Below are 26,268 nucleotides of genomic sequence, written 5' to 3' on the forward strand. Positions count from 1 at the left end.
TAAATCTCTCTTACCTCGAATGGTAAAAATAACGTAAAATTCTTGCGGTGGTTAAGGACCCGAATGTTATGGGAATTACTAAAAATCTATTTAGAAGTAATTAAAAATTAACGAGTTAGTTTCTCGATTCGATTAAGAAAATTTCAAGCCAATAGAATTAATGTCGAGCAGAAAAATTCGACATCTCGATAAAGTTCTCTTCAACGAATGACTCGCAAAACGATCACTTTGCGCCAGTTCTTTCCGACGCGTTAGATACTATTAGAAGGCATACGTTAGTACGTTTCTTTCGAAGTAACGGAAGTATGTCACCAGGACAGATGAACTTACGACAGTGAGAGAAAAATTCTGGCGCAGTCGATCACTACGATAATTTCCACCATTATCTCGTTAGCGCAGACGTATATTCGTCTCATGTCAGTGTCTGTCGAGATAATTGCGGATGCCAGCGATGCAGTCAGTTATGCAGTCACATATATTTTAGGAGCAGTATTATATCGAATCTCTGCTGAATATGATAAAGAATCTGATATGAATCTGGTATGAACTTAGAACTGTTTTTTTGACACTTTACTATTTACTTCGTGATATTTATTATACATTCTCATATCAGATATAATTAATTAATACCTAACTTTTAATTAATATTATATTAATTAAAGTGTATGATCGCCATCGTGAGAATATAACTGTGCAATTACATTAGAAAAACAATTTGTAACATGGATAGATAAAATTACAATTAGGAGTTATTGTTATTCATTTCTCTCAATTATTGTGCGATTAATTTATTAATTATTTACCTGCTGAATATAAGAGGCCGGTGAAAGATCCGTTGAATCCAATTCTGATTTTCATGTAGTCGTCTTGACATTCCGCCTCGATATCTGTAAATATGCGATATAATTGTGAATTTATTTAAGTTTATTTGCAGCCTTATCTCTATTTTATTGGATGCACAGTTATAATAACTGTGATCTTCTTTTAATCCGACTGTTTTACTACGACTGCGATGAATACAATATATCTCAATGCGTTCTGTTCGCCAGTATTTCGACAAACTATCAGAAAAAGTAACCAAGAGAAGACTTGTATCAGCTACATTGTTGATCCATCAGCGCGATGAACCCTCTGTCTACATCTTCTTGTATTTACGAAACAGAGAAGGTCTAGGTGGAATTTCCGAATGTCGAAAGAGGAACAGGGAAAACTGCGTATCCGATTGTACGAACTAGCGGAAAAAATCGATGCTAAACTACATTCATTAAGAATCGACTTTCGAAAATAATAACGTAACAAACTTACCGTAAAAAAGACCTATGTAAATTATATAATCTTATAAAATTAAAAGATTTATTAAATAACGATAATCACCGGTTTGTAATAAGGAATTGATTCTATTTAAAGAAACATAAGTGGCGGTCCTCTTTCGGTTGTAAAGAAGCTTTTCAAATGAGAAAAGCTTTCAGAAGAACGCAATAACGTTACCCTATTCAATCGAGCCCGGTTCCACTTAAAAACGAGTGCATCGAGCATCGACCGCTTCGATCGATCGTCGTGTGTGGACTTTTGTGGTCGCGACCGGAAGATCCTGTCGTCATTCGCGTGTCGAAACCGGGCGCGGAAAATCGTAGATTCGCGGATAGAGGAACGAGTGGAAAACCGGTCGTCGATGACGAGTGAAAGTAAGGGGTCCGGTATAGGCGCTCTTCGTGGTAAGAAGCCGTTTCCACTGCAACGACGTAACCCGCCGTCGCGGCTGCAAAGCGGAATGGAGATTGATGGAGGATAGTGATAGTTACAGTCGAGGTATCTACCGATGATACAACCTTTTCATTCTGTGACCCACGCTCGACCCACGCACATCGTCGTAGGACGCGTCGCATCCTCGCCTGACACACTTGATTATATTTCATACATTAATTCTGACTGTATCCGAAACGCTTGATTATATTTTATTAATCGACTGTATTCAAACGCATTCAATAAGATGAGAAAAATTAATTAAATCTCTCTTAAATCGAATGATAAACATAACGTAAAATTCTCTCTTAAATCGAATGATAAAAATAATGTAAAATTCTTGCGTTGGTTAAGGATCCGAATATTATGGGAATTACTACAAATCTATTTAGAAGTAATTAAAAATTAGCGAGTTAGTTTCTCGATTCGATTAAGAAAAATGAAAATAAGATGAGAAAAATTAATTAAATCTCTCTTAAATCGAATGATAAAAACGTAAAATTCTTGTAACGATTAAGAATCCGAATATTATGGGAATTACTAAAAAATCTATTTAGAAGTAATTAAAAATTAGCGAGTTAGTTTCTCGATTCGATTAAGAAAAATGAAAATAAGATGAGAAAAATTAATTAAACCTCTCTTGAATCGCATGATAAAAATAACGTAAAATTCTTGCGGTGGTTAAGGACCCGAATATTATGGGAATTATTAAAAATCTATTTAGAAGTAATTAAAAATTAGCGAGTTAGTTTCTCGATTCGATTAAGAAAAATGAAAATAAGATGAGAAAAATTAATTAAATCTCTCTTACCTCGAATGGTAAAAATAACGTAAAATTCTTGCGTTGGTTAAGGATCCGAATATTATGGGAATTACTAAAAATCTATTTAGAAGTAATTAAAAATTAGCGAGTTAGTTTCTCGATTCGATTAAGAAAAATGAAAATAAGATGAGAAAAATTAATTAAATCTCTCTTAAATCGAATGATAAAAATAACGTAAAATTCTTGCGGTGGTTAACGATCCGAATATTATGGGAATTACTAAAAATCTATTTAGAAGTAATTAAAAATTAGCGAGTTAGTTTCTCGATTCGATTAAGAAAAATGAAAATAAGATGAGAAAAATTAATTAAATCTCTCTTAAATCGAATGATAAAAATAACGTAAAATTCTTGCGGTGGTTAACGATCCGAATATTATGGGAATTACTAAAAATCTATTTAGAAGTAATTAAAAATTAGCGAGTTAGTTTCTCGATTCGATTAAAAAAAATAAAAAAGTACAATTCGGAGATCAGCGCAAACGCTCGTACGATGGATCGAGATGGAAAAAAAATAATTAAACGGAGATAGAGATGCGAGAGAGATAGTTACACCGGAGGCACATGCCGATGATACAACCGTTCCGTTTCACCTTCTTCCTACGCTTCGCGCGAATGTACCGAGCGCATTTTCGAGCGGCGCACGTACGTATACGCACGCTTATTAGAATTGCGGATACGTGCTTTGTGTTCATCGTCCGGCAAAACGTCAGTGGGCAGACAATGGGAAGAGTTGAGCAACGCCGATATTTGCTCGAACGTGCCGAGAGCGCGAAGGATATTGTCGGGTTCCTCTTAAGATGCCCACGCTATGTTTATACCGTAAAAATCGAGATTTTTGAAAAACTATAAAAAGTAAGTTTTTTTATATTTAATAAAAAGTAAAAGAAGGTTTAAGTAATGTGATGTTTTTCTTATTTAATTTTGAAAAGAACTCAGAGGTTCGAAAGATCATCGATAGCACACTTTAAATATATATTTTTGCGTTTTTATTGTATGTAATTTGAATAACTTTATAAACTTTCTATTATTACTATCACACACCATTATCTACGTCTTTGGTTCCTAGCCTTCTCTTATTTTTTATTGGGTTTGTATCATTTGAACCATTTTTATATTAAAATTTTTACTTATTTCTTTTATATTTTTCAACATGTATCTTCTCTCAATCAGATTTAACTACGAGATTTTAAATTTTGGATGTTCAGTCTCTCAACAAGCAAGTCTTAAATTTAATTTTTCATCTTCACATTTTTGTATTCGTTAGTCTAATTGATTGGATCAATTTAAAACTGATTGGAAGGAGAAGAGTCGATATTTCGGATGCGCGGTGGAAAACGCGGATTGTGTAGAAGCAAAAAGGAATAGCAAAATGGATCTCGAGGACGTACGAGAATCGAGCGATACCGAGGCGGATACATTAAACCTAATGGGTCCTCTTTCGCGTAATTGATGATCCCGCGGGTGGCCTCAAGTTCCCGCAGAGAGCAAGCGGCTTGACTTTACGACTTCATTGAACCAGCGAGGTTTATACGCCGGGCGTAACATTCATCATTGCCAATAGCATGCTCATCCAAATGTTTTAGGAAATTTGCCGTAGCAACGTGATCGTCGATCGTCTCGCCGAAGGGTCTGAGTCCATCGATCTTTTCAAAAATGGTGCTCGGATGATTGTACGGTCGATTTTTCTTACGATACATGCGCGTCGAATGATTTATCAGGATGAAGTAGAGCGAAGTAGATTTATGTCGATCGCTTATAACTCAATCCTTTCTCGCTGTGTCTAAACTTTATGAAAGAATACTGCGCTGTCTTGCGATGAGAGAAAAAGCGAGAATCTGCAATATCTTACATAAGTTTATATAATAGGATTTATATAATAAAATTTTGGAATAATTTTACGGTACCGATATTAATTATATACATCGAGTTCAATGAATATAATAGACGATCGTATCTTCATCCCATGGATAATACGTATATCGGTGAAGCAAATTGGCGTATAATGATTCAGTTAAGAAACACGAAACGATTAATTGTAGATGGCAAAAATGTAATGAGTGGATGCTTCGTTCTGGTTGAATAAGCGTGGGGGGAATGATGCGTCGTTAAAGTATTTTTCTCACATTGTGATTTCCAATACGATCGTATAATTTTCCGCAAAATGCAATTAAAAGGATTCGCAAAGAGAGAAGCTCGATAGCGATACCATTCTCTCTATCCAGTAAATGTTATTTATTTACATTATTACGGAAGACACGCTATAATTTTCTCTGAGAATATCAGATAATAAGACCTGCTTGATTGCTCGCTGATATGCACGAAGTACGAGTATTCAGATTTATTCGTAATAAACTTTTAAAGCTCCGGAAAAATATCCGCTGTATATCACGGCGGATGAGCGTAATAAATGCGCACTACTGTACGTAGGAAATTAATTTTATTTTCACAGGACATTGTCTATTCTTTCATAACGGGATACCGCGTCGGTCACGATTAATGTCTTGTTCCACTGGCATTAATTACCGCCGCGCTATGTGAGATTAAAACTAAAGCATCAGCTGATGGAGATTAGAATTTTAACGAGACATCATTGCATCATAAAGCTACTTCATCAGAGTTAATCAACTGGATAAAATTTTTATCGCAAAGAAATAAAAGTGATCTTATAAATTTGTTATAAATGCGATTTCCATAAACGCGATTTATAATAGCGATTTAATAGCGATATTAGCGCAATAAGATTAAGTATACGAGATGGCTCGTTATAAAGCAAATCACAAGTTAATTACAAGTGTAAAGAAAATCTTGGATATATTCGAGAGAGAGAGATGATGTTAAATCATTCAAAGATTTTTTCGCAGACTGGACGACATAACTTCACGTCATCGTCATCGGTAACGAGAAAAGTCGCGTAATGGCCGCTCATGAACATCATTTTCATCGCGACGCGGCGGCGTCGCAATCTCCTCCCGGAAGAAAAAAGGAAGCCAGAAACGAGCCGTCGTCGATTAGATACCGGCGCTATAACGTACGCGTCTAGTAGTTCTATCTGCTCGAGTTTCCACGAGGCAATCGCGATCCGCACGATGCGGATAATGATGATCGCGCGGGATGATGATGACGTTGCTCGAGCCGACCGCGGCGAAACGACGACGAGATGATCGGAGATGGGCATCGGAGGTCTAGGCGGAGGTGGTGCACCATACTCTCGATGTCAGGAGCGTCGTACGACTTTCCGACACCGTTTTAATTGCCTCCTCTCTAACGGTAGCCCTCGCACTCTGAATTCTCGGACGCGTTGGCTGGGACGTATTACATCGCGTTGCGATTCTTCCAAGTCGATCGACCGAGACACCACGTCGGAGGGAAGCTCTTATTTTGTCTGCGAGTTTCGGACTCCTTGCCGGGCAACGGGCGGAAAAATAACGGCTCGACATGCTAAAGCGACGACCACACGTCTCGGCCTTTCTCATTCGAGGCACACTGACCTACCGAGATCGGATACATATTGTACTGTGTATGTTTTGCCGGTGCTCTTGCATTCTGATGAGGAATACAGCGGACCCCTCTTCCTTCCCTCCCCTCGGAGGAGCGCAGTGTTCGAATATTCTATTGCTCTAAATACGTTTCCCAAGCAATTCCTTCTACTTTGATGAGCGAGAGTGTAATAATGTAATCACGAGTGAAATTGAATCAACAATCCACTATCGGTCAGAGATAGAGATTTCTATTATTGGTTCTAGATCGACGTAATCAATACCCTTTCATACCGTATTTCCGCTGAATTAGCGGTCTGATATAAGCTACCATTAAAGCCTATACCTACAAAACAGGAAATTTCTATTAGCTCGGAAGATTGTACAGGTTGAAGAGTAATTTCCCTAGAGTCTCCACCCCCTAATTTCATATTTAGTTTGCTTTATTAAAAAGTACGAAAAAATAAATAGACTACTGAGAGTATTAATTATGTCTGCAGTATTTATCAAAGATCGCTTATCTTAATATTATCACATTATGTCTGTGAAAGTAATTAAATTCAACGAGAAAAAATAAGGAAGATGTTTTTATATACTCACGTTGCACTCGCGTCGTATTGGGTCTGTATCTTCGGTGTTCGCGATCCCAGGTCTCTGGGTGTCTCCTCCAATCCTCGTCACCGATTACGCCTGTTCCTCCTCCTGTAGAAAGCCCTTGCAAGCCTTGAAGTGTTTGAAGGGCTTGAAGATTCGAATTCACGGGTCGGTTCTTTAACGATGGAACTGGTACATAAGCGGCGCCATCGCCAACGTACACGACCTTTTGGAAAAATAGAGAAGCAGTATTTTAATAATTAAATAATACTAGTACAAATGCGGATTAGATAGTTTGCTAGAATCCTTTAGAATAATTCAAAAATTATTATTTAATATGTTTATTGTGTCCATGAATCATATTTCATGTACAAAGAACACATCAATATATTAAATAATTTAATAATTTAAAGCAAAAATTTCGGGTAGGTGCTTGTGGTGCTCAAATTTCGATCAAACGATGTAAAATACGTATTTTAATAAATCATTGACATGCAAATAATTTAATTTAATTTTTACTACCTGGTTCATATATATTAATATACGGAATTAGGTATGAATGTATTTATGCTAGTTAATTTGAATATTAATATAATATTATTATGATTATATTAGACGAACGTTGCGCATTTAACATAATAATATCGCATGTTGATCATTTAATAATAATAGGTATGCATACTAAAGGATTTACATATTCGAAATGCAATACAATAGTTTCTCATAATATATGTAAATATATAAATTTTTTAAATAATAATTAATAATTTATCTTTAATATTTTAATGCGTGTAATATGATGTAAATTACAGATATCAAGATCAATGATGTGAAATTATCGACGCAATTTTCGAAGTACCGAGCCAGTCATAACTTTGTGCTGATTTTTTGTTACAAGATAATAAAATACGTGTCGCGATTAATGTCGGGAGTGCCGTACAAAGTGTCGCGCGATCTTAGTATTTTGCTAATTAATGCGTACGCGATAATTAACCATTTTCGCATGTGATAGTTAATCGTTTTCGCGAGCGAGTATAATGTATGTGAGTGTCGCAGAAGCCGCAAAAAACGAAGGGAGGAGAGGAGAGGAGGCTTCGAGCAACGGCGGAGCATCCGTGAGGTGAGAAAATTACAACCTACTTAATTTATTACTCGTAAAATTAATTACTCGTTTATCTTCACATGATTTAATTTACATTATTGAATAATATGATGCACGTTACTAAATCTTCTAGAAATTTTAATTTGAAATTCTTAAAATATTTTTATAATAAATTATCTTTGCAATATAATCCTTTAATATTTTTCTTAATATTCTTAATATTTTTCTTAAAATATATTTCTTGAATATTTTTCTTTACAAGACAAATAAAAATTTAATTGCGTGCATCAATTACATTTATAATAAATTATCTCTGCAATAACTCTTTAATTTAATTTTTCTTTAAAAGAAAAAATCAAAACTTAACTGCGCGCGATGATTATTTTTTAAAATATTAATTTATTTTATATATAATGGTACTTTATTTTATATGTATAATGTATTATACTTTTGTTTTATCAAGTGTTGCGTATATTACAACTCCTATTGCGCATTGTATCGATGAATTATTTTTTTATTTTATAATCTCGAGATAATATCGAGAAAAGAGAGACAGAGAAAGAAAGAGAAAAAGAAATTTTATTAAAAAGAGAGATTAGAGATTAAACATACATAAAATGTTATATTTAAAATGAAGAATATTTTAAAAAACCGAGAGAAGTATTACAATCTGATTGATAATTTTTTTGCATTGAACTTTAACATAAATTTCTCGTTTATAAAAAAGAAAAACGGTTTGAGGCTTGCATGTGATGAGATGAAATTTGATCGTTCATGCTAATAATCGACACCCGCGCTAAATTCCCGATGCTACTAATGATATTCATACGGGAGTTCGGAAAATGAACACGAGGAATCCGCTAACGAGTCGCAGGTAGTGATTTGCCGGTTCAAAGCCGTTAGTCCGCACATTGCGAATTGCCGCAAAATATTCTCCCGTACATACCCGATCCAGCTATGCAAAATCATCCCGTCGAGCGGGAGCCCTGACCTCTCCTACGTTAACGATCCGATTTAACCCCCAACCCGTGCGAATCGCTACCGCTCGGACGGTGAGAAAGGGCGAGAAGCAGCGTCGGGGGTCGAGACCGCGACGAAGAGTAGAAATACGCGGAAGAGGGAGGAGATCGGCGGTGGAGAATCCGTGGAGGCGGAAAGGTACGTGGAGAAGCCGATGGACGAGGAAGTCCGGACGGCACGAGTAACGCGTGACTAACGCTTTACGAGCTCGTCTCTCTCGGCAAGCGTGGGTACCTCGAGGTCGTTCATTCGCGTACGGGTGCCGAGCGCAAGAAGAGGAGCAAGAAGAGCGAGCGGAACGATGGGACCGACGAGGACGAAGGGATCGGAGGAAGGGGATAAGGGAAGGATTATGCTTCGAGTCGCTTGTCAGCGAGGACGTCGCGAGCCCGGCGGGCAGGCACCTTACTCGAACGAATTGGCCGTGAAGGCAAGACGCGGATGAGCACGTGGTTAGTGATAGAAACGCGAAATGCGTATAAAAAGTCGCGAACAGCCTCCATATGCCGTGACGAAGAAACCTCCGTTTCGTTCCGGCCGCCTCCTCGTTTCCCTTCCATATTTTTTCCCTGCTCTCTCTGTTCTCTTTTCTCTTCCCGAACATGACATCTGACGCGATAGATTGCCGTGCGATTGGATCGACGAGGAAAGTATCTTCTTTCTATTTTGCTTTTGAGGAATTTTTTTAAATATTAACGTTCCGGAATAAATCTCGATGCAATCGAATACATGGACATTTATGAATTAAAAAAAAATTAGAATATTATTTCATAACTAGGATCATTCTTTTAACGAGAAATTCTCGGTGTCCTATTGGAAGTTTCGCGGGAAATAACCGGCGATCTTTGAATCTTTGATAGTCAATCTTATTGGAATGCGTTACGAAGGAGAGACCTAATGCGAACGATAAGTGCTGATTACCTTCGACTCTTGCCATGCTTAACCATGGTAGCCTTGGTACTTAACTGTACTAGGCGGTAGGAAATGCAGCGAACGCGAAAAGCCCCTTTACGTTGAGCATACAATCGAGTCGTTCTCATCGAAGCTCTTCGCACGACGTTTTCCGTTTTGCGGATTCCTTTTCCAAGAAAAGGCCTTTTTTTCGGTCTCATCTCGATAAATCAATTTCCGATAAATTTATCGAAAATCAGAGTTGCTACGTAAGTCGAGGAAATATTAGTAAGAATTGGCATCCGGCGATAAATTCAATTCGACATAGAAATCCTATCCATCAGATCCTGTGCGTTTTTTATTTGCGTAATAAGAACAATTTCTTTAATAATCATCGACATCCGCGATTTTAGCTCGTTTCTTCAAGGAAGAAATATATACTAAGTAACCGTTTAGGCTTTCACGTTTTCTTACGCTCTGAAAGATGATGCCGACAGTCGAGATTTCTTTTAGAGTGAATGTTCGTTTCTTCCTGGGACTTCGTTTGATCAAGTCACACCGAGATATGCACATTCACGCTATGATTAACGGTCGCACGGTTAGAGTGTCGAAAGTCATTAGTCGTAGGAAGATCGCTCGCGAATGGCTTAGATAACTCGAACGGCTTATCTCATATAGAATACGAGATTATGATTGTGCGAGATTGCTAAGATTCTCTCCGGACATAATTTATGTGGAATTTTGCACGAAAGATGAAATGAAAGAAAAAATTTGATGAAAAATTAATATGCTAAAATTAATACGCATAAAATTAATATGCTAAACAGATATTAATGCTTACATTAATTTTACAGTCAAAGTTGAAATTTGACAGGCGATTTATATATTACATAAATAAGTATAAATTTAGAAATTTTTATTTTTAATCCTTATGCAAGATTGCTAAAATTCTCTCCGGACATAATTTATGTGGAATTTTGTACGAAAGATAAAGTAAAAGAAAAAATTCGATGAAAAATTAATTTACTAAAATCAATATGCATAAAATTAATATGCTAAACAGATATTAATGCTTGCATTAATTTTATAGTCAAAGTTGAAATTTGACAGGCGATTTATATATTACATAAATAAATATAAATTCAGAAATTTTTATTTTTAATCCTTATTAATTATTTTTTTATAAAGCATGAGATGGAAAAAATTAATTCGAAACGATTAATATTCGTTACATGAAATCATCATCGGCTAATAATTTTCGTAGAAACGGTAAAATTTATCTCTTTGCTCGACGAGGCGATTTTGCAATTTATAATTAATAAATTTGCTCCCTACTCAGCGTGCACTTCGATCTTTGCTTTCTCAATCGTAATGACCGGAAACGACAGCCCAGATGAAACTGATCTTGTCTCCGATTTCGCAGCGAACCGCTCGTAAACCGCTTCTGGAGTTCTCGCGCGGATAATAGGGTCTTTCCCCGCGGAGAGAATCATTCGGCGCAAGAAGCGATCCATCCGCTCGCAATTTGCGATGTAACGAAGGTCGCGCACGGACGTGGCCGCGATACCCTTTCTCTCTATTCTATTGGAAACTGGTTCACATTTTTTTGCAATCGGAATCGATTCCGCTCGTGAGACTAGTTTAAAGGCAATCCGGAGATCATCGATAAACGGCGATTAATCAAGGAGGAATGGCCTTTTATATCATCCCCCTCTCCTGCTCCTCTCCTCGTACCGATGCAACCTTCTGCCCTTCGTTTAGAAAGGGCTATTTCGTCACAAGGGAAAATTACGAGAGGAGCGAGCGCGTTCGATAAAATTGATTTTCGTTGCAAATGGATCTTTCAATTTCGTTGATATGCCAAGGCAAGAGTGTCGCGCGAAGAAAGCAAGACGATTGTGCCCCGTAGATGTCCGGGAGGATTTTTCTGGTCGATCGAGGACGCGTCGACGGTCGAGGCATCGTCCTTACCGCGGTTAACTGTCGGCGTTCTCTCTCTTTCTCTCTCTTTAATTTTTTTCTTTATCTCCTCTTGAATCATAGCGGATGCAGAACACCTGCATCTAGGTTCTTTCTCCGTAGTACGGCCTTGCGCGCGAGCACTCGCTAACGAGGAATCACGCGAAACTTAAACAGATGTGCGAGTATCATTCCACGTTTCACGCTTCCTTTTTTTTTTACTCCCCTAGTGCACTCTTTGGTTTTTTTTTTCTAATCCCCTTTCGAGAAAACCGTTCGCCAATTAACTATAACTGGACATATCGTACGGCAGATGCGCGCATACGTCTTTTCTCTCACACTTTTGTCATTTTATTTTTACGATTATGATGTTTATTGGCAGAAATCTGTTGGATCTGCAAAAGAACTCTGAAAACTTTTATCGAACATTTTCCAGCTTTCGCTTTCAGTAACTTAATAATAACGCGTGAGTAAAAGTGTGATGTTGATTTGCATTTTTAATGTAAATTTCGCGATATAAATAATTTAAAAAAAATTATGCGAAGAAAAAACCTATATTATTTATATAATATTCACTGCAATATATCCTATTGTTGGGATAAAATTTCTTAAATTTCTTAAATTTCTTATTATATTATGCATTTTTACTAATCAAATCAATATGGAAAGAGAGAGATAGATAGAGAGAAATAAAGATAACGAAACAAAGAAAAATAACCGATCGGAGAGAGACTTCTTGCACAATATCTACCATAAATTTCAATAAGTAAATGCGCAAGGCGAAACAAATTGGCGATGCGTGACTTACAGTATCGTGGTCGCTGGCCTCGTGAGTTAACGCTTCTCTGGTTTCGTTTCGAGGGGAATCATCCTCATCGGGTCCCGATCCGCTACTCGCCCAATAATCTTCGGTCGCATCGTCGATGGCAGAATCTTCGGAGTTTCCATCCACCTCCGCGTTCTCGTGGTTGGTTGCCTTTGACACAAAATCGTCTTGGATATATTTCCACCCTTTGTATTATCGTATACACAATTATATAAAGATACTCACCTGACACCTCGGCGTGACCACCGTCAGCATCCAAATGGCGATATATCTGTAACAATATATAATCTTGAATTATAAAATTATATAGAAAAAATTTAAAAATAATATTTAAAATTTAAAAATAAGCTCAATTGTGAGACAATAAATTTCGTGAGAAAACATACGCTTAAAAAATTCTCTTTTGCATTTAAAAATTTCCAAAGTATTTTAATTAAGATATTTACATTCTTGAGAAATATAATGTAAAAATTGTACAAGCTTGAAAGCTTACATTTTATCAAGGACGATCGCGAAGGCCGTTCCACGGGAAAAAGCTTCGTTACGACAGTAACGGAAGTCTCCGCGAAAGGACGAACAAGCGGGACAAGTCGAGGAAGGAACGTGACTGGAAACGCGATTAAGAAGGAAAGAAAAAAGACGAAACTCTCTCGGATCTCGCGATATATCGCACGCGGTATGGGAACTCCGAAGTGACACAGATCGCAACGCATTATGCATAATGTCGGTGTAATAAGAGTACGCATAATGTTGGCGTAATAAGAGTATCGCGGACCAGCCGCGGTCTTCTCGCTTCCACGTCTTCTCTTCCTCTTCGCGGCTTGTGCCACGATCTAGAATGTGACTCATCTCTCGTTGCTGCTGCACCCTCGCCTTCTACTACTTCCACGTGAAACTCGAATGGGTTTCTTGCCTCCACGCTTACCATTTATAGACCTTTTCGGTCCATTCGCACGCGCTCGGTGACCTCGTGCCGGAACAACCGTATCAGTCTACGGTCTTTACTATTTTGCTGAATAATTTAATTGCTTGACTGCGCGGTTGTTTTCTATTTTCGGTTCTTTTGGTTTGGTTCATTATGACTTAACATACCAAGAGTCCTATGCAGAAGTATCTGTGATGTATTGACATTTTGCGTCTTTGCCAGAAAAGTCATTCTTCATGTGAAATTTTGTATTAATCCTGCACTTTTTATGTATTTAATTTTTTTTCTAATCGCATAAGATAGTAAGATATAAAGGAGTACGAGTTTAAATTACAATATAATCTAGTTTTCCTCGTGATCGCAAAATGTTTCCATGTCACAGACCGAGGAATTAAGATTTCGCGGGACGTTTCGTGCATACTGAGCAGTGAGAATTTGCACGCAACCCATGTCGAGTCACTAAATCCTTCACGTCTAGACTCCTTTATAATAGTAGACTATATTGTTCCACTAGTTTTAAGACAATAGAAATTATCTACTTTTATCATCACGGTCATGTTGCAACAATGATAATTGCTATGAGCAGTCGGCCGTTGTTATCAGTGCGGTTTAATCGTCCTCTCTTTTGCGATTTTCGCGGGGTCGCGGGAATCAGCTGACCGTAGTTTTCCGAGACGTTATCGCTGGAAATTTTAAACGTGTATTACTTGCGTTACGAGGCGGTCGAGCGAACAAACATCGTTTCATCTCAGCGGTTAAGCAGTCGTTTGAAAAAGCGAAATGCTTCTAGCATACTAGATGATGGAGTCGTCTAGGTCGAAATTGCCTACATCAGATCAGAATCGCATTAAATATTCTGAGAGATTAAATAACATAGTGAATCATGATGATCGTTAGTCAAGAAAATAATAAGATTATATAATAAGATTTAAGTGATGTATATTGGTTAAACTCTAATCTTATCAAGTACGCTTAAAATTAATATATGTTGCTCAAAGAGCCATTAGTAAATGTAATCTAATTCTATTTAATTCTATTTAATTTAGAATTATATTTAATTTATTTTTTTATATTTAATTATATTTAATTTATTATTTTAATTATATTTTTAATATTATATTTAATATTATTTGTTATATAATATTATATATTATTTATTATATTTATTATATATTTTTAATTTATTATATTTAATATTATATTTAATTTAGAATTCATTTGTTACAAAATTTTGGTGCCGCATACACTGACGTAATATCTACAAAACGTATTTCGGAGCAATCGTGATGTGGTCTCATTATTTTCGCATTAAAAATCGAATTTAAGAAGAAATGAAAAGAGATGCACGTTTGCATCGCTCGAGCGATTAAACGATAATTATCATCATATAACGGTTTATATCACCAATTCGTCTTCATCTGCAATATGTTAGACGATGACAAGGATGATACGTTGATAATCGTACTAGAGAATGTTGCATATGTAAGATGATTATAAATACCGCACACAGAGGGAGAAAGGGGAAATTTATCTTATCCTACGCGCAACGGAATTCGAATCATCGCGATTACATCGGTTGTCAACGAGATGAGTGGATAATTATAATTACATATAATTAATTTATCGTTCTTGCTAGGAGAAAGGGGGGGGGGGATCAATTAGCGTCAAGCAACGATCGCAAACTTATTGTTTTTTCGTCTTCGCATCATCAGCATTTCTCGCGATCGCGAAAATTACCCGATTCCGCTCGCTGTTTCTCACACTTTACAAGTGTCGTCATTTAATGGAGGGTCGTCGTTGCTTGATTTACGAGACATTTCCACACGAGCAACTGCTTGCAGCTGCATAAACGTTGAGATACTCGTGTAGCAGCTTTCGATTTAATTATCCACGTAAATGATCTCGCTCGCAAAAATTCGAACGTTTTATAATTAAAAACGAGGTCTTTTGCATATAATTATCTGCGTCATCACGCAGATAGAATTGGATGTTAATGACTTCTTACGTTTGAAACGTTTGTCACTTGAGATCAATAACGTTCAAAAATGTGTATCCTTCGATTAATCAAGAAAATCTCTTTGTTCAGCAAAAAGAAACGCGAATAGTGAATCATCTAACACAATCTCCCCGAATCAATCATTCGCCGACGAGTTATATCCCGCGATACAGTTAAGGCGTGATTCGCGCTGGCGCATCATTGAAGGCACCGATACCGCAACTTCTCATTCACGATGCTCTTCGCGTTACAAAAACAATCAATAATCCCATCCCTCCGATACACATTGTTTCTCGCGGCGCGATGTTCCCACGTCGTCCATCTATTCGTCCCGTGGAAGATCAGGCGAGGGAAGGCGTCCCGTCCTTATGGATCGCGCGGGATTAATTACCGCCGCCGAGTAGATTGGCATCGCATCGATAATTTCCGCGGGGAGGCATTCGCGAGACGCTTGATACAATTATTATTCGCCGGCGTCCTCGGTAAATGGAACGGAAGGTGTTGGACGTGGGATGCGCTCGACCAACGGATCGCGCTACGCGATGCTGATGGCCGTTAATCACGTGGCGCCGCGCGAGATTCATAGATGCGAAGAGAGAGATAGACGATTCTCCTCTTCGCATTGCGGCCAAGCCGACGTGTGGGCGATGCGATTTACCGCTGTACCACCGTAGATTACCATATACATACACTCAGGCAGATGTATACGCGCGAATTATACGTGCACTATAAGGACGACGATCGGCTTGAACGATACCGATGCGTGCAATTAAATTGCTGCCCGTTTTTGCCGAACGCGCGTTACGCAAAGTGCGACTGATGCATCTGTCAGATTCCACTTTCGAAGAGCTATTATTTTAACGAATAATTTATATAAGAGTTCACATGGTGTATAATATATAATTAAATTATGCGTCTAGATTTTCTGCTGTTGGATATATTGCTTAGAAGCAATAAATATATAAATAAATATATTTAAGCAATAAATATATAAATAGATATATTTAAGCAATAAATATATAAATAGATATATTTAAGCAATAAATATACAAATAAATATATTTAAGCAATAAATATACAAATAAATATATTTAAGCAATAAATATACAAATAGATATATTTAAGCAATAAATATATAAATAAATATATTTAAGCAATAAATATATAAATAGATATATTTAAGCAATAAATATATAAATAGATATATTTAAACAATAAATATATAAATAGATATATTTAAGCAATAAATATATAAATAAATATATTTAAGCAATAAATATATAAATAAATATATTTATAGTAGACAAAAAATAAATATACATAAATATATTTATAGTAGACAAGTGTGAAAAGTAAATGTTTCCTCGACGAAACGTTCAATTAAAATCGACAAGCATGATTCTTGAAAAACTGAAGTATTTTAATAACAGAAATATAACGGTAATAGAATGTGTGTGTGGTAACGATATCAAATAATATAATCAGGAAGCATAATTCATTTTATGCGAATATGCGAGCAACGAGGCGTAAATCGCCCGTGGCACACAATTAAGATGCTTTGAAATTTTTTTTTTATAAATTTCTTTTAATAGCGATCTCTCTTTCTCGATTAATTCCGAATATGCGGGAATAACATTCCGTTCGCTACTAAATGCAGTTAGAATTATTTTGCCGTGAACCCTCGAACGGTTCAACGTGTAACATGTGCGTATAATGGAGAAACAACAACTCTCAGCGAGCGTGTGTTCGCAAATATTTATAGAATACGCGCGCGTGTTTGTGCGCATCAATCATTCTCGCGCGAAGCACAATTTGCCTCACGTGCAATACGGTATCGCGAAATGAAGTCGACGATCGCCTCTGGTCTTGCGGATAAAACGGAAATACTTATAGATTTTCAGGAGATTATATCCCGCGCACGACCGATGTGTCGGCTCGGGTGTGCCCATCAACGATTCAACCCGTGTTATTGCATCGAAAATAAAAGACGCATCACCGTATCATGATATACCGCACTCCCTAAGTATATACGCGAAGTCGCAAGTCACGCGCGAACGAAAGTCACGTATCAATCAAAATTCAAGTCGAACAGGATCCCTCATCGACGAATTAAAATCCATACGATTCTCGATCGATTCAATTTAGGACTCGACATTAAGGATTGCGTCTTTTAGTGAGAAATTAAAAAAAATTTACATTAAATTACGTGTAAAAAGAGGATATTTTTGAGATGCCATTCGCTTGGCTAATGTGTTTTTGATTCTCACAAAGTCGTCTTTTTCATATTGAATCTCGCATCCATTATTTGTCGATTATCCGATAATCGTCGTCGGATTTTTTCTCACGATGATCTTAGAATTGTCTTATTTTTGCGGAACTTTATTCGTCGGCGAAGTCGACGCGCACTTTGCCGCTGTCGGAGAATTATGTCGTTGAGAAGTGAAATGAACCGAGCACGAGATGCCCGCGGGGGCATCAGCTCCACCTGATTCCCCGCTACGTCGCATCGCCATCGTCTTTCAATTCCGTTACCCACCGATAGGCAGGGAAGCATTTTTATTCCGGCCTGCGCTGCGCTTCTGCCTTCATGGTCGCCTCTGTAGCTCGGGGGCGAGGACGCAAAGAAAACTGCAGACTAAATCTCGCTTTGTGCACCACGCGCGTCATTACGTTGCATCCGTCGAGCTGCGTTTACGCACTCGCTTCGATTCGGTCGAATGGTAAACTCGCTTGAACGGTTTCGTTCATTTCGGTCTCTGTCATAAGTGACTGATTCAATGGATCTCAGTCATATTTACACGCATGTTTCGACAAGAGCAAATTTCTCAAATGTTACCAAATGAAATCGAGTCTTTAATCAAAAATTAATTTTTGAGATTAATAAGAATAATAGAAATTTATGTAAATTTAGCATCCTATTTAATATGAGAAAATAATAATATTCTGTTTGTGATAACAATAATTTATTTTGTAATCAAAGACAAAAATAAGGCATATTATTTCTACAAACAACTAGAAATGAAATATTATTTTCTGTCTTAAAAATTTAGTTTATTAAAAATAAAATGATGAAAAGGAAAAGTTAGAGTCTTGCGGATATTATATTAAAGATGAACGAGATGGAATATATTTGAAAAAGTAATCAATGTAACGTGGATTGCCTTGCAGCCCGTGAAGATTACTTTCTTCGACGCTCTAAATGATCCTAAGATCTTCTTGCGGAGTGCGAAATTATCCTTCGTCGGTGCAATCTTAACCCATCTTACGGTACTTAGCCACCACGGTGGTCTGAAAGGGTAGCACTCCGTGGACTTTAGAAAATCGTTCGTCATCGTACATCAAGTGTAATCTCCTGCTTGTTAGTCGCACGCACGTACGTGTCTTCGCGCCGTTTCTTTAAAACCGAGCAATGAGCAGGTTAAGAAGATCGCGAGCTCGAAGACTCGCCCGGTTTATGAGAATCCGGCCTGTGAGAATCGGCAGCCAGTCGACCGAGACTCGAATTTTTCACCGCTGACTCGACCGGCGACAAAGAAGCTGAGCTAGGCACCCTCGAGAATCTGCGGTTAACCCTTTAAAACTGGAGCACTTTGCTCCGACCGCGGCTTAACTATGGCCTGGCAACAATCTCTCGAACAAGCCAGCCGTGTCGAGATAATCTTCACGACGACATACATCACGACGTAATGCGCGTGCCTTTTCGATGTTTTAACCCTTTTTTTTCTCAGGAAAAAGCAGTTTTTTATTTTATATACAATTCGCACAACATCAATGTTTTCGTGCTATAATTTTGCAACGAAGAAAATTCATAACATTTCAATGATTTCCAAATATCTAAGTAAAAGAAATTTGAAATATCTCGACAAGAAATTAATTAATTATTCACTTATATAAACCTTACTGATATAAGCGATAATTAATTAATGATTACACTTTCATTGATGCGAGCATTAAATTCTATTGAATTTTGAAACTTTAGTGAGGGCAGGCCGTGTCGAGATAATCTTCACGACGACATACATCACGACGTAATGCGCGTGCCTTTTCGATGTTTTAACACTTTTTTTCTCAGGAAAAAGCAGTTTTTTATTTTATATACAATTCGCATAACATCAATGTTTTCGTGCTATAATTTTGCAACGAAGAAAATTCATAACATTTCAATGATATCTCCAAATATCTAAGTAAAAGAAATTTGAAATATCTCGATAAGAAATTAATTAATTATTCACTTATATAAACCTTACTGATATAAGCGATAATTAATTAATGATTACACTTTCATCGATGCGAGCATTAAATTCTATTGAACTTTGAAACTTTAGTTAGGACAGGCATTGTTAAGGTGACACACAAATTTCATGCTGCTGAGAGAATGAGAAGCATAATATATGTTTTACCGACTTTTAATCGATGCGAGAACTTGGTATCCGGGCAAGATGAGCGGAAAAACTGGGGTCTCGCGAGTACTCAACCGCATCTAAAAGTGTTCTTCTTCGGCGTCCTACATCATCGATCGCGCTTGCCTTTATCAAACGATCCCTCAGCAACGCAAGAACATTGTGTTTACGCCGCTGTCATCGACCGCGGGGCTTTCAATCGTTCACGGAAGTATATTTGCGCATATAAAGCACATTTAATTGCGGCTACAACAGGCATTGATCGTTTAGAGTCGATGACGAGAAGACTATTGTATAAAGTTGTTTGTAAAAGAAATTCTTCCTTGTACGAACAGCCGGAGGCATGGTTTGCCTCTGCTGTTTGTGTCTGCTCTTGACATCCTAATCATCGCGTATGCAAACCATATGCAAATCGTGTCGAACAGAGAAACGTCATATTTACTTTAGTCTCGTAGAACCGGAGAGCCAACTCATTCGATTAGTTGTATAGTAGTACTACATGCGCTGTCATGTTACGACGAGCGAGATACACGAGCCGACGCTCTACTTACCACTGATATAATAGTACCGATAAATGTTTCCAAGTAATCATTTCAGAAAAACCAGTCATCTTCTTTAGCAGCCCCATGGGATCGACTCAAATGGGTAAACATTTGCTGCGGTTTGTGTTGAGAGATAAAATATCGCTCCATTTACTCCGTCTAACAAAAATTCCTCTTCAATCTACTTGTTACATTGTATATAATACAAGTCTTAGTTTCATAGAGAGAAAAATTAATCTGAAACCATCGTGACGCAAATAGATTTTTGACAGATAATATTTTATTGCCTAATACATGGAAATTAATCATCTTCATTATTGACGATGGAGACAAAATAATTGAGAGAGAGAGAGAGACTCATCGCTAAATTCCTCTTCAATGTACTTGTTACATTGTATATAATACAAGTCTTAGTTTCATAGAGAGAAAAATTAATCTGAATTAGATCATCGTGACGCAAATAGATTTTTGACAGATAATATTTTATTGCCTAACACATGGAAATTAATCATCTTCATTATTGACGATGGAGACAAAATAATTGAGAGAAAGAGACTCATCGCTAAATTCCTCTCGGAATAAATTTCCAGTAATTCGCATTCTCGTTAAATCCTTCCCACGAAGGGCACAATAGAGGGCAATAGAAGGGCCGTCATTATGCTAATTATTTTCTACGCTCTGGTGAACATTTCTTCCGCGGATCCGACTTCGCCAGAACGGGACGGATCTCATTCCTTGAATCGAGATGAAATGTTTGTTCGCTTGTCTGCTCGATTATAAAGCCGGACATCGTCGACAATTAGCTTGGCTGCTCGCTGAGCCAAGTGCAGCCAGTGAACCCGAAGCTGTGAGAACCCGCGATGAGGAAGACCAGTCGATCTAGACTCAAATTTCCCTGATCGTCATAGCGGTCAGACAAGCGACTCAAATACCGCGACGCGAATCGACACGACGACATTACGATCAACGCGAAGCCGCGGTTAACCCTTTGAAACTCGCGCTGTTAATTATACTCTCGTCTACACAGAAGAAAAGGACATTTTTGTTTTGAAAATATATTTAGTTTTAACATGGAAATCTTGAAATGAGATTATATTGCGTTAATTAAAGAAAAATACAATTGCTTGAATAATTGCTTACTTGAATGAAGCCATTTTATATAGTTCAATCAAGAAAAATATATTCTCATGATTTAAGATTTAATTTTCTTGAATGGAAAAGAAACAATGTTGGATAGAAAATAACATTTATAAATCAAAGATTATAATTTTCTTAAAGTAGAATTAAATAATTATATATTCTTGAGGTGACAATTACAATATTAAAATAAGACTATAATATTGTTGAAATTTAAAATTATTAAATTCTAAGATTATAAATTGTTGCGTATATACGAAACAATGAACGCGTTAGTTTAAGTAGATAAGTTTTGATTTGACACTTATTTTTTTTTTGTATTATAGAACGGAGAAACATCCTTCTTTGAATCTAACGGTTTCTGATAATACAATATTCGGCTCAAAATTATAGAATCAGCCGCGTAGCTTTCGATTTTCCTGCAGTTCTATTCGCGCGATTAAACTAGTGAGATGATGACTCATCGCGAATGTAGCGGTCACTAATTATATTTGACGTAAATTATACGGTTTTATATGTGTTTTCAATCTTACAAGAGTACGATGTTGTTACTGAATATACCTCTATGCTCGAGGTTATCGTTATCTTACTATGAGAAGATGTCCTGTGGTATTATATCCCTCCTTAGATTGTCATGTTACGGGATTACGCGTACTTTTGCATCTAGGAAAATAGCCGCGAGCCTTGTATTCTCGTGTTCTTGCTTGAAGATTTGTGGTTTTAACTAACATGGTATTAAAAAGAAGCGCACTCGTATTTGATCTGATTGATGGTGTAAAAAATATCCTTTCTCCACTTGTACAGGAAAGAAGGGACGAAGAAGCGATTAAACTTTGGATTCTTAGTCTTCGTAATGACGAAAAATGCAAAATGAGACTTGAAATTGAATCGCGGTACACTGTTGGAACGAATAATCTCACGTATCCACGTTTTAATTACACACCGTGGTGATAAATTGCGCGAAGGGTGATCGCGATTAAGGTCATCCTTGAATACGTAACGGATTGTATTTGAAGCGAACGGCATTCCTTAAACCTGCCACCGATATGTGCAATCATAAGGCGACAGGACTATGCGGATATCGTGCGTTAGCGCCAACTTGTTATGACGTAACCATCAATGTTAACAACAAAATCTAGAAATGTCCATTTCGTGTAGCGGCATTACCTGTTTGACGAGACCAGAAGACATATATGGCTCGCATAAATATAGACGTGTATTTATTTTTAGTCCGATTCGAGCCAGAAGATTTTCAACGATCAATCTGACGTATGATTAAGTGAATCTTTCGAGGGTTCGCTATTACTCTGTCATTAACTTATCGCCGTAGATTCTTAATCGGGCTAGTTTGTCTGTCGAATCAAAACTCGTTCTAATAAACGTTTATTACAGAGGAACGTAATGAGACACAGCGCTTCTTATACGAGAAACATAGATATATTCTATTGACAGATATCTTTCTAATGTGTACTAGATATGTAATATAACGGAATCTTGAGTTATTTGACGTTTCCTCGGAATTGATAAACGGTTAGATGATTTGAGAATGCATGCAACCGTTGTTATATTTCAGTATTTTTATTATATCGCTTCTGATATCATTTTATACGTATAATTTTACAGTCCTCACTCTCTAATGTAAATTATACGGTAATCCTGGAAAAGTAATATAATACTGATGTACGTACACAGAAAAAAAATAAGTGTCGAATCAAAACTTATATACTTACACTAACGCGTTCATTGTTTCGTATATACGCAACAATTTATAATCTTCTTAGGAGAATTTAATAATTTTAAATTTCAACAATATTATAATCTTATTTTAATATTGTAATTGTTACCTCAAGAATATATAATTATTTAATTCTGCTTTAAGAAAATTATAATCTTTGATTTAAAAATGTTATTTTCTATCCAACATTGTTTCCTTTCCATTCAAGAAAATTAAATCCTAAATCATGAGAATATATTTTTCTTGATTGAACTATATAAAATGGCTTCATTCAAGTAAGCAATTATTCAAGCAATTATATTTTTCTTTAATTAACGCAATATAATCTCATTTCAAGATTTCCATGTTAAAACAAAAAATATTTTCAAAACAAGAATGTCCTTTTTTTCTGTGTAACAGTTATAAAAAAAAAGGACTTTATTATATTAGTATTATGGGACTTTCGTCTGTATAAAATATGGTAGTATATAATATTTTTATTTTATATAATTATATATAATAATATATAATATAATTGTATTATATATTATATATAATTATATATAATTTTTTATATTACTTTTATTTTCATTAGCTTAATTGATTATTTAATTATTTGATGAAATTAAGCTTCTTGTTCTGTAATTGTCTATTCGTAAAATTGAAAATTTAATTGTTTATATAACGATATTGTTGCGTCTATCATCGTATAGATGTTCACACATGTAATCATTACATATATGCGACATTGTTCTTTGCACTGATATTCTTTTCTCAATCGCATTTATTTAATCGTGATAGTTGCGTATATCCGCACACCTATCTTTGGATAACCCGCACGCACGCTGGATTATTCTCCTCGCAGTTGTATCGCGAATTTGCATTCAGCTGCAATTAAGAACCGTCTCAGAACGAGACAAGGAAATGGCGAGGCCGTCCGGAGAAATGAGGATCACGGAAAGAAACGGCCAGGAAGAAGAATCAGCGTGTATGTATTAGGTACACACGTGGAGCAATTCCAGTTCTCACTTTACGGCTTTATACACATCGACGTATGTCGTACATATGATGAGGAAACACGAATGTGAGGCTTCCGGATGACGTTAAAATCTATCTAATCATTAGTTGCGTCGGAATAACGCATGATGTACGAGTCATTGTCGCATTCCGAAAACAACATAATGCAAATTTTTAGAATTTTATCTAAGGATTTTACACATGTCGTGCATACGTGCTTTAAATTTAAAATTATCGAGATGTATTCTGCTATAAATTATGATACGTAAAATCAAAAAGTGTGCGTTGAAAAGTCCGTTATTCAAAATATATTTTATCTATGATTGAGACGCAATTAATCACGATAGAATTTTTCCCTATTAGCGATCGAATATCATTAGCGGATAAAAAATTTCTCATTTTAATTTAACTTATCTATATCCATTAAATGCTGCACGTGTATAATGAGCGTTATATAGAAATATCTTGACTTACGGGCCTCGCGATATATAGTTAGCATCTATAAATCATGGCTGATAAATATACATCTCGCGCATAGTTTATCATTTATAGTTCACAGACGCGCATTAATTTCTGCACGCGCTTTACGGAAGTCCTGCGCACGCGATATTCTTTTTTCTTGTCTTAGCGAGCCACAGGATGATGTCGCGACGCGATCTTACATAAACGAATACGCAATCGAACGACGCATCCGAGGATCAGGGAGAAGCAAACGAGATAATGGGCAGAGATCGGAGGGACGAGGAGAGGAAAGGAAATGATCCACGAGCCAAGTTACCGTTGCGCTTAAGTGAACACGAGCTTGCAGTTTTACTCGCAATAATAATCGCTCTATTCCCTTGTATAGGCCACGGAAATCCCAGAAGAAGGAAACGGAGTCGCGGCTGGCAGTTCGCGTCCAATAAACCCAGGCATAACGATCTTGTCGGCTGTAAATTCAACCTCCACTCGCGCGTACGAACTTATAAATAACGCGAGAATGGAATGGAAAAAAATGAAATAAAAGGAAGGAAGGAAGGAGAACGCGTGTGCTTAAACACGAGTGGATGTTCTCGCGTTAATTAAAACGTACGGCAAGTTCAGCCGTGCGTCCCGAGAGATCGATCGGAACGATCTTCTTGTTTTGCCGAACATTACTTATTTATATCGATTGAAAGAAATAGTGTGAAATATTTTTAATTAGTTTATTCCCCTTATCGAGAGCCACGTAATCTTAAAAAAAGGCGCCAAGTTCATGCGAGCCAATGGAAAACTATTTTATATGTATTTATAAAATTAACTGTAAAAAACTATTTAACCAAAGATTTATACAAAATATTTGTTTTAATTTTTCATACAAAAATTAATGATATCAAAAAATTGCGCCAACTGAAAATAAAATCTTATATATTATCTTAACCAAAAAAAAAAGTTGTATAAAATAGTTATTTTAATTCCTCTTATCGAGAGCCAGTAATCTTAATCATCTTTAGCAATGATGGGAAAAATGTCGGCGTTTTCAAACCAAGGACCGGATCTTTGAGATAAAAAGCTGCCGCTTAAATTTTCGCATAACTTCGCGACGCTTATCGGATGTTCAGAGCGCAAGATATCTTTGATATACGCGTTTGCTGACACTTTGCGTCTCTTGGATCGCCTCGCGCCGGTTATTGACTTGGTCGTTTAACAGTAACCGCTCTTATCCGCGAAATTGGACTGCGCGCGAATGGTGACGTATCACCAGCCGGAAGTCATCGCGAACGTAACTGAAGTTTTATCGGCCGTTTCTTCTCTCCAAGGACGATGAAGACGCAAGAAATACGTCGACAGTAGTATTCCCGTACCGTTGTCGCTCGAACGTCCGTCGTATTTTCAACGCATCAAATGCGTTCACTTATGCCGCGTCATTTTATTTCCACTGTTTTATAAGAGGCCCTGACTGTAGGACGAATGCTTTCCTCGCTGGAGATTTTACATGCTCCGAGGCACTTATGAGAGGCACCAAGTGCGCTGAATGATTTAGATATTTAAAACGCTGAATATATAATCAATTTTATCTGATTATTATAAATATTTATTTCGATCTCGGACTTATCTCTCATCGCAATCGTCTCGCATCGCTA

At 36.8% G+C, this 26,268-nt stretch overlaps 1 protein-coding gene and 1 long non-coding RNA gene across 4 annotated transcripts in view; one reads left to right on the forward strand and one right to left on the reverse strand.

The window, feature by feature from the left end:
* Window positions 1-26,268, forward strand: part of LOC145961740 (uncharacterized) — a 96,901-nt gene that overhangs the window by 16,503 nt on the left and 54,130 nt on the right. The window contains exon 4 of the long non-coding RNA XR_014435695.1: window positions 7,450-7,757. This is a non-coding gene — a long non-coding RNA (uncharacterized LOC145961740). The remainder of the gene's footprint in view (window positions 1-7,449; window positions 7,758-26,268) is intronic.
* The window catches only part of LOC145961737 (uncharacterized), a 76,041-nt gene that overhangs the window by 8,165 nt on the left and 41,608 nt on the right, over window positions 1-26,268 (reverse strand). For 2 of the 3 annotated variants that reach the window (XM_083082193.1, XM_083082195.1), the window contains exons 2-5: window positions 12,661-12,706; window positions 12,418-12,585; window positions 6,644-6,863; window positions 804-887 (exon numbers count right to left, since the gene is read on the reverse strand). In XM_083082193.1, the coding sequence (XP_082938319.1) occupies window positions 804-887; window positions 6,644-6,863; window positions 12,418-12,585; window positions 12,661-12,706 (518 nt within the window). Of the gene's footprint in view, window positions 1-803; window positions 888-6,643; window positions 6,864-12,417; window positions 12,586-12,660; window positions 12,707-12,928; window positions 12,976-26,268 lie in introns of those variants that run through there. The other variant, XM_083082194.1, reaches the window with a different exon arrangement.

Source organism: Camponotus vicinus, unplaced genomic scaffold, assembly GCF_025532165.1.
Source record: "Camponotus vicinus isolate PSW18456_S1 unplaced genomic scaffold, iyCamVici1.0 SCAF_11, whole genome shotgun sequence".
Classification (NCBI taxonomy): Eukaryota; Metazoa; Arthropoda; class Insecta; order Hymenoptera; family Formicidae; genus Camponotus; species Camponotus vicinus.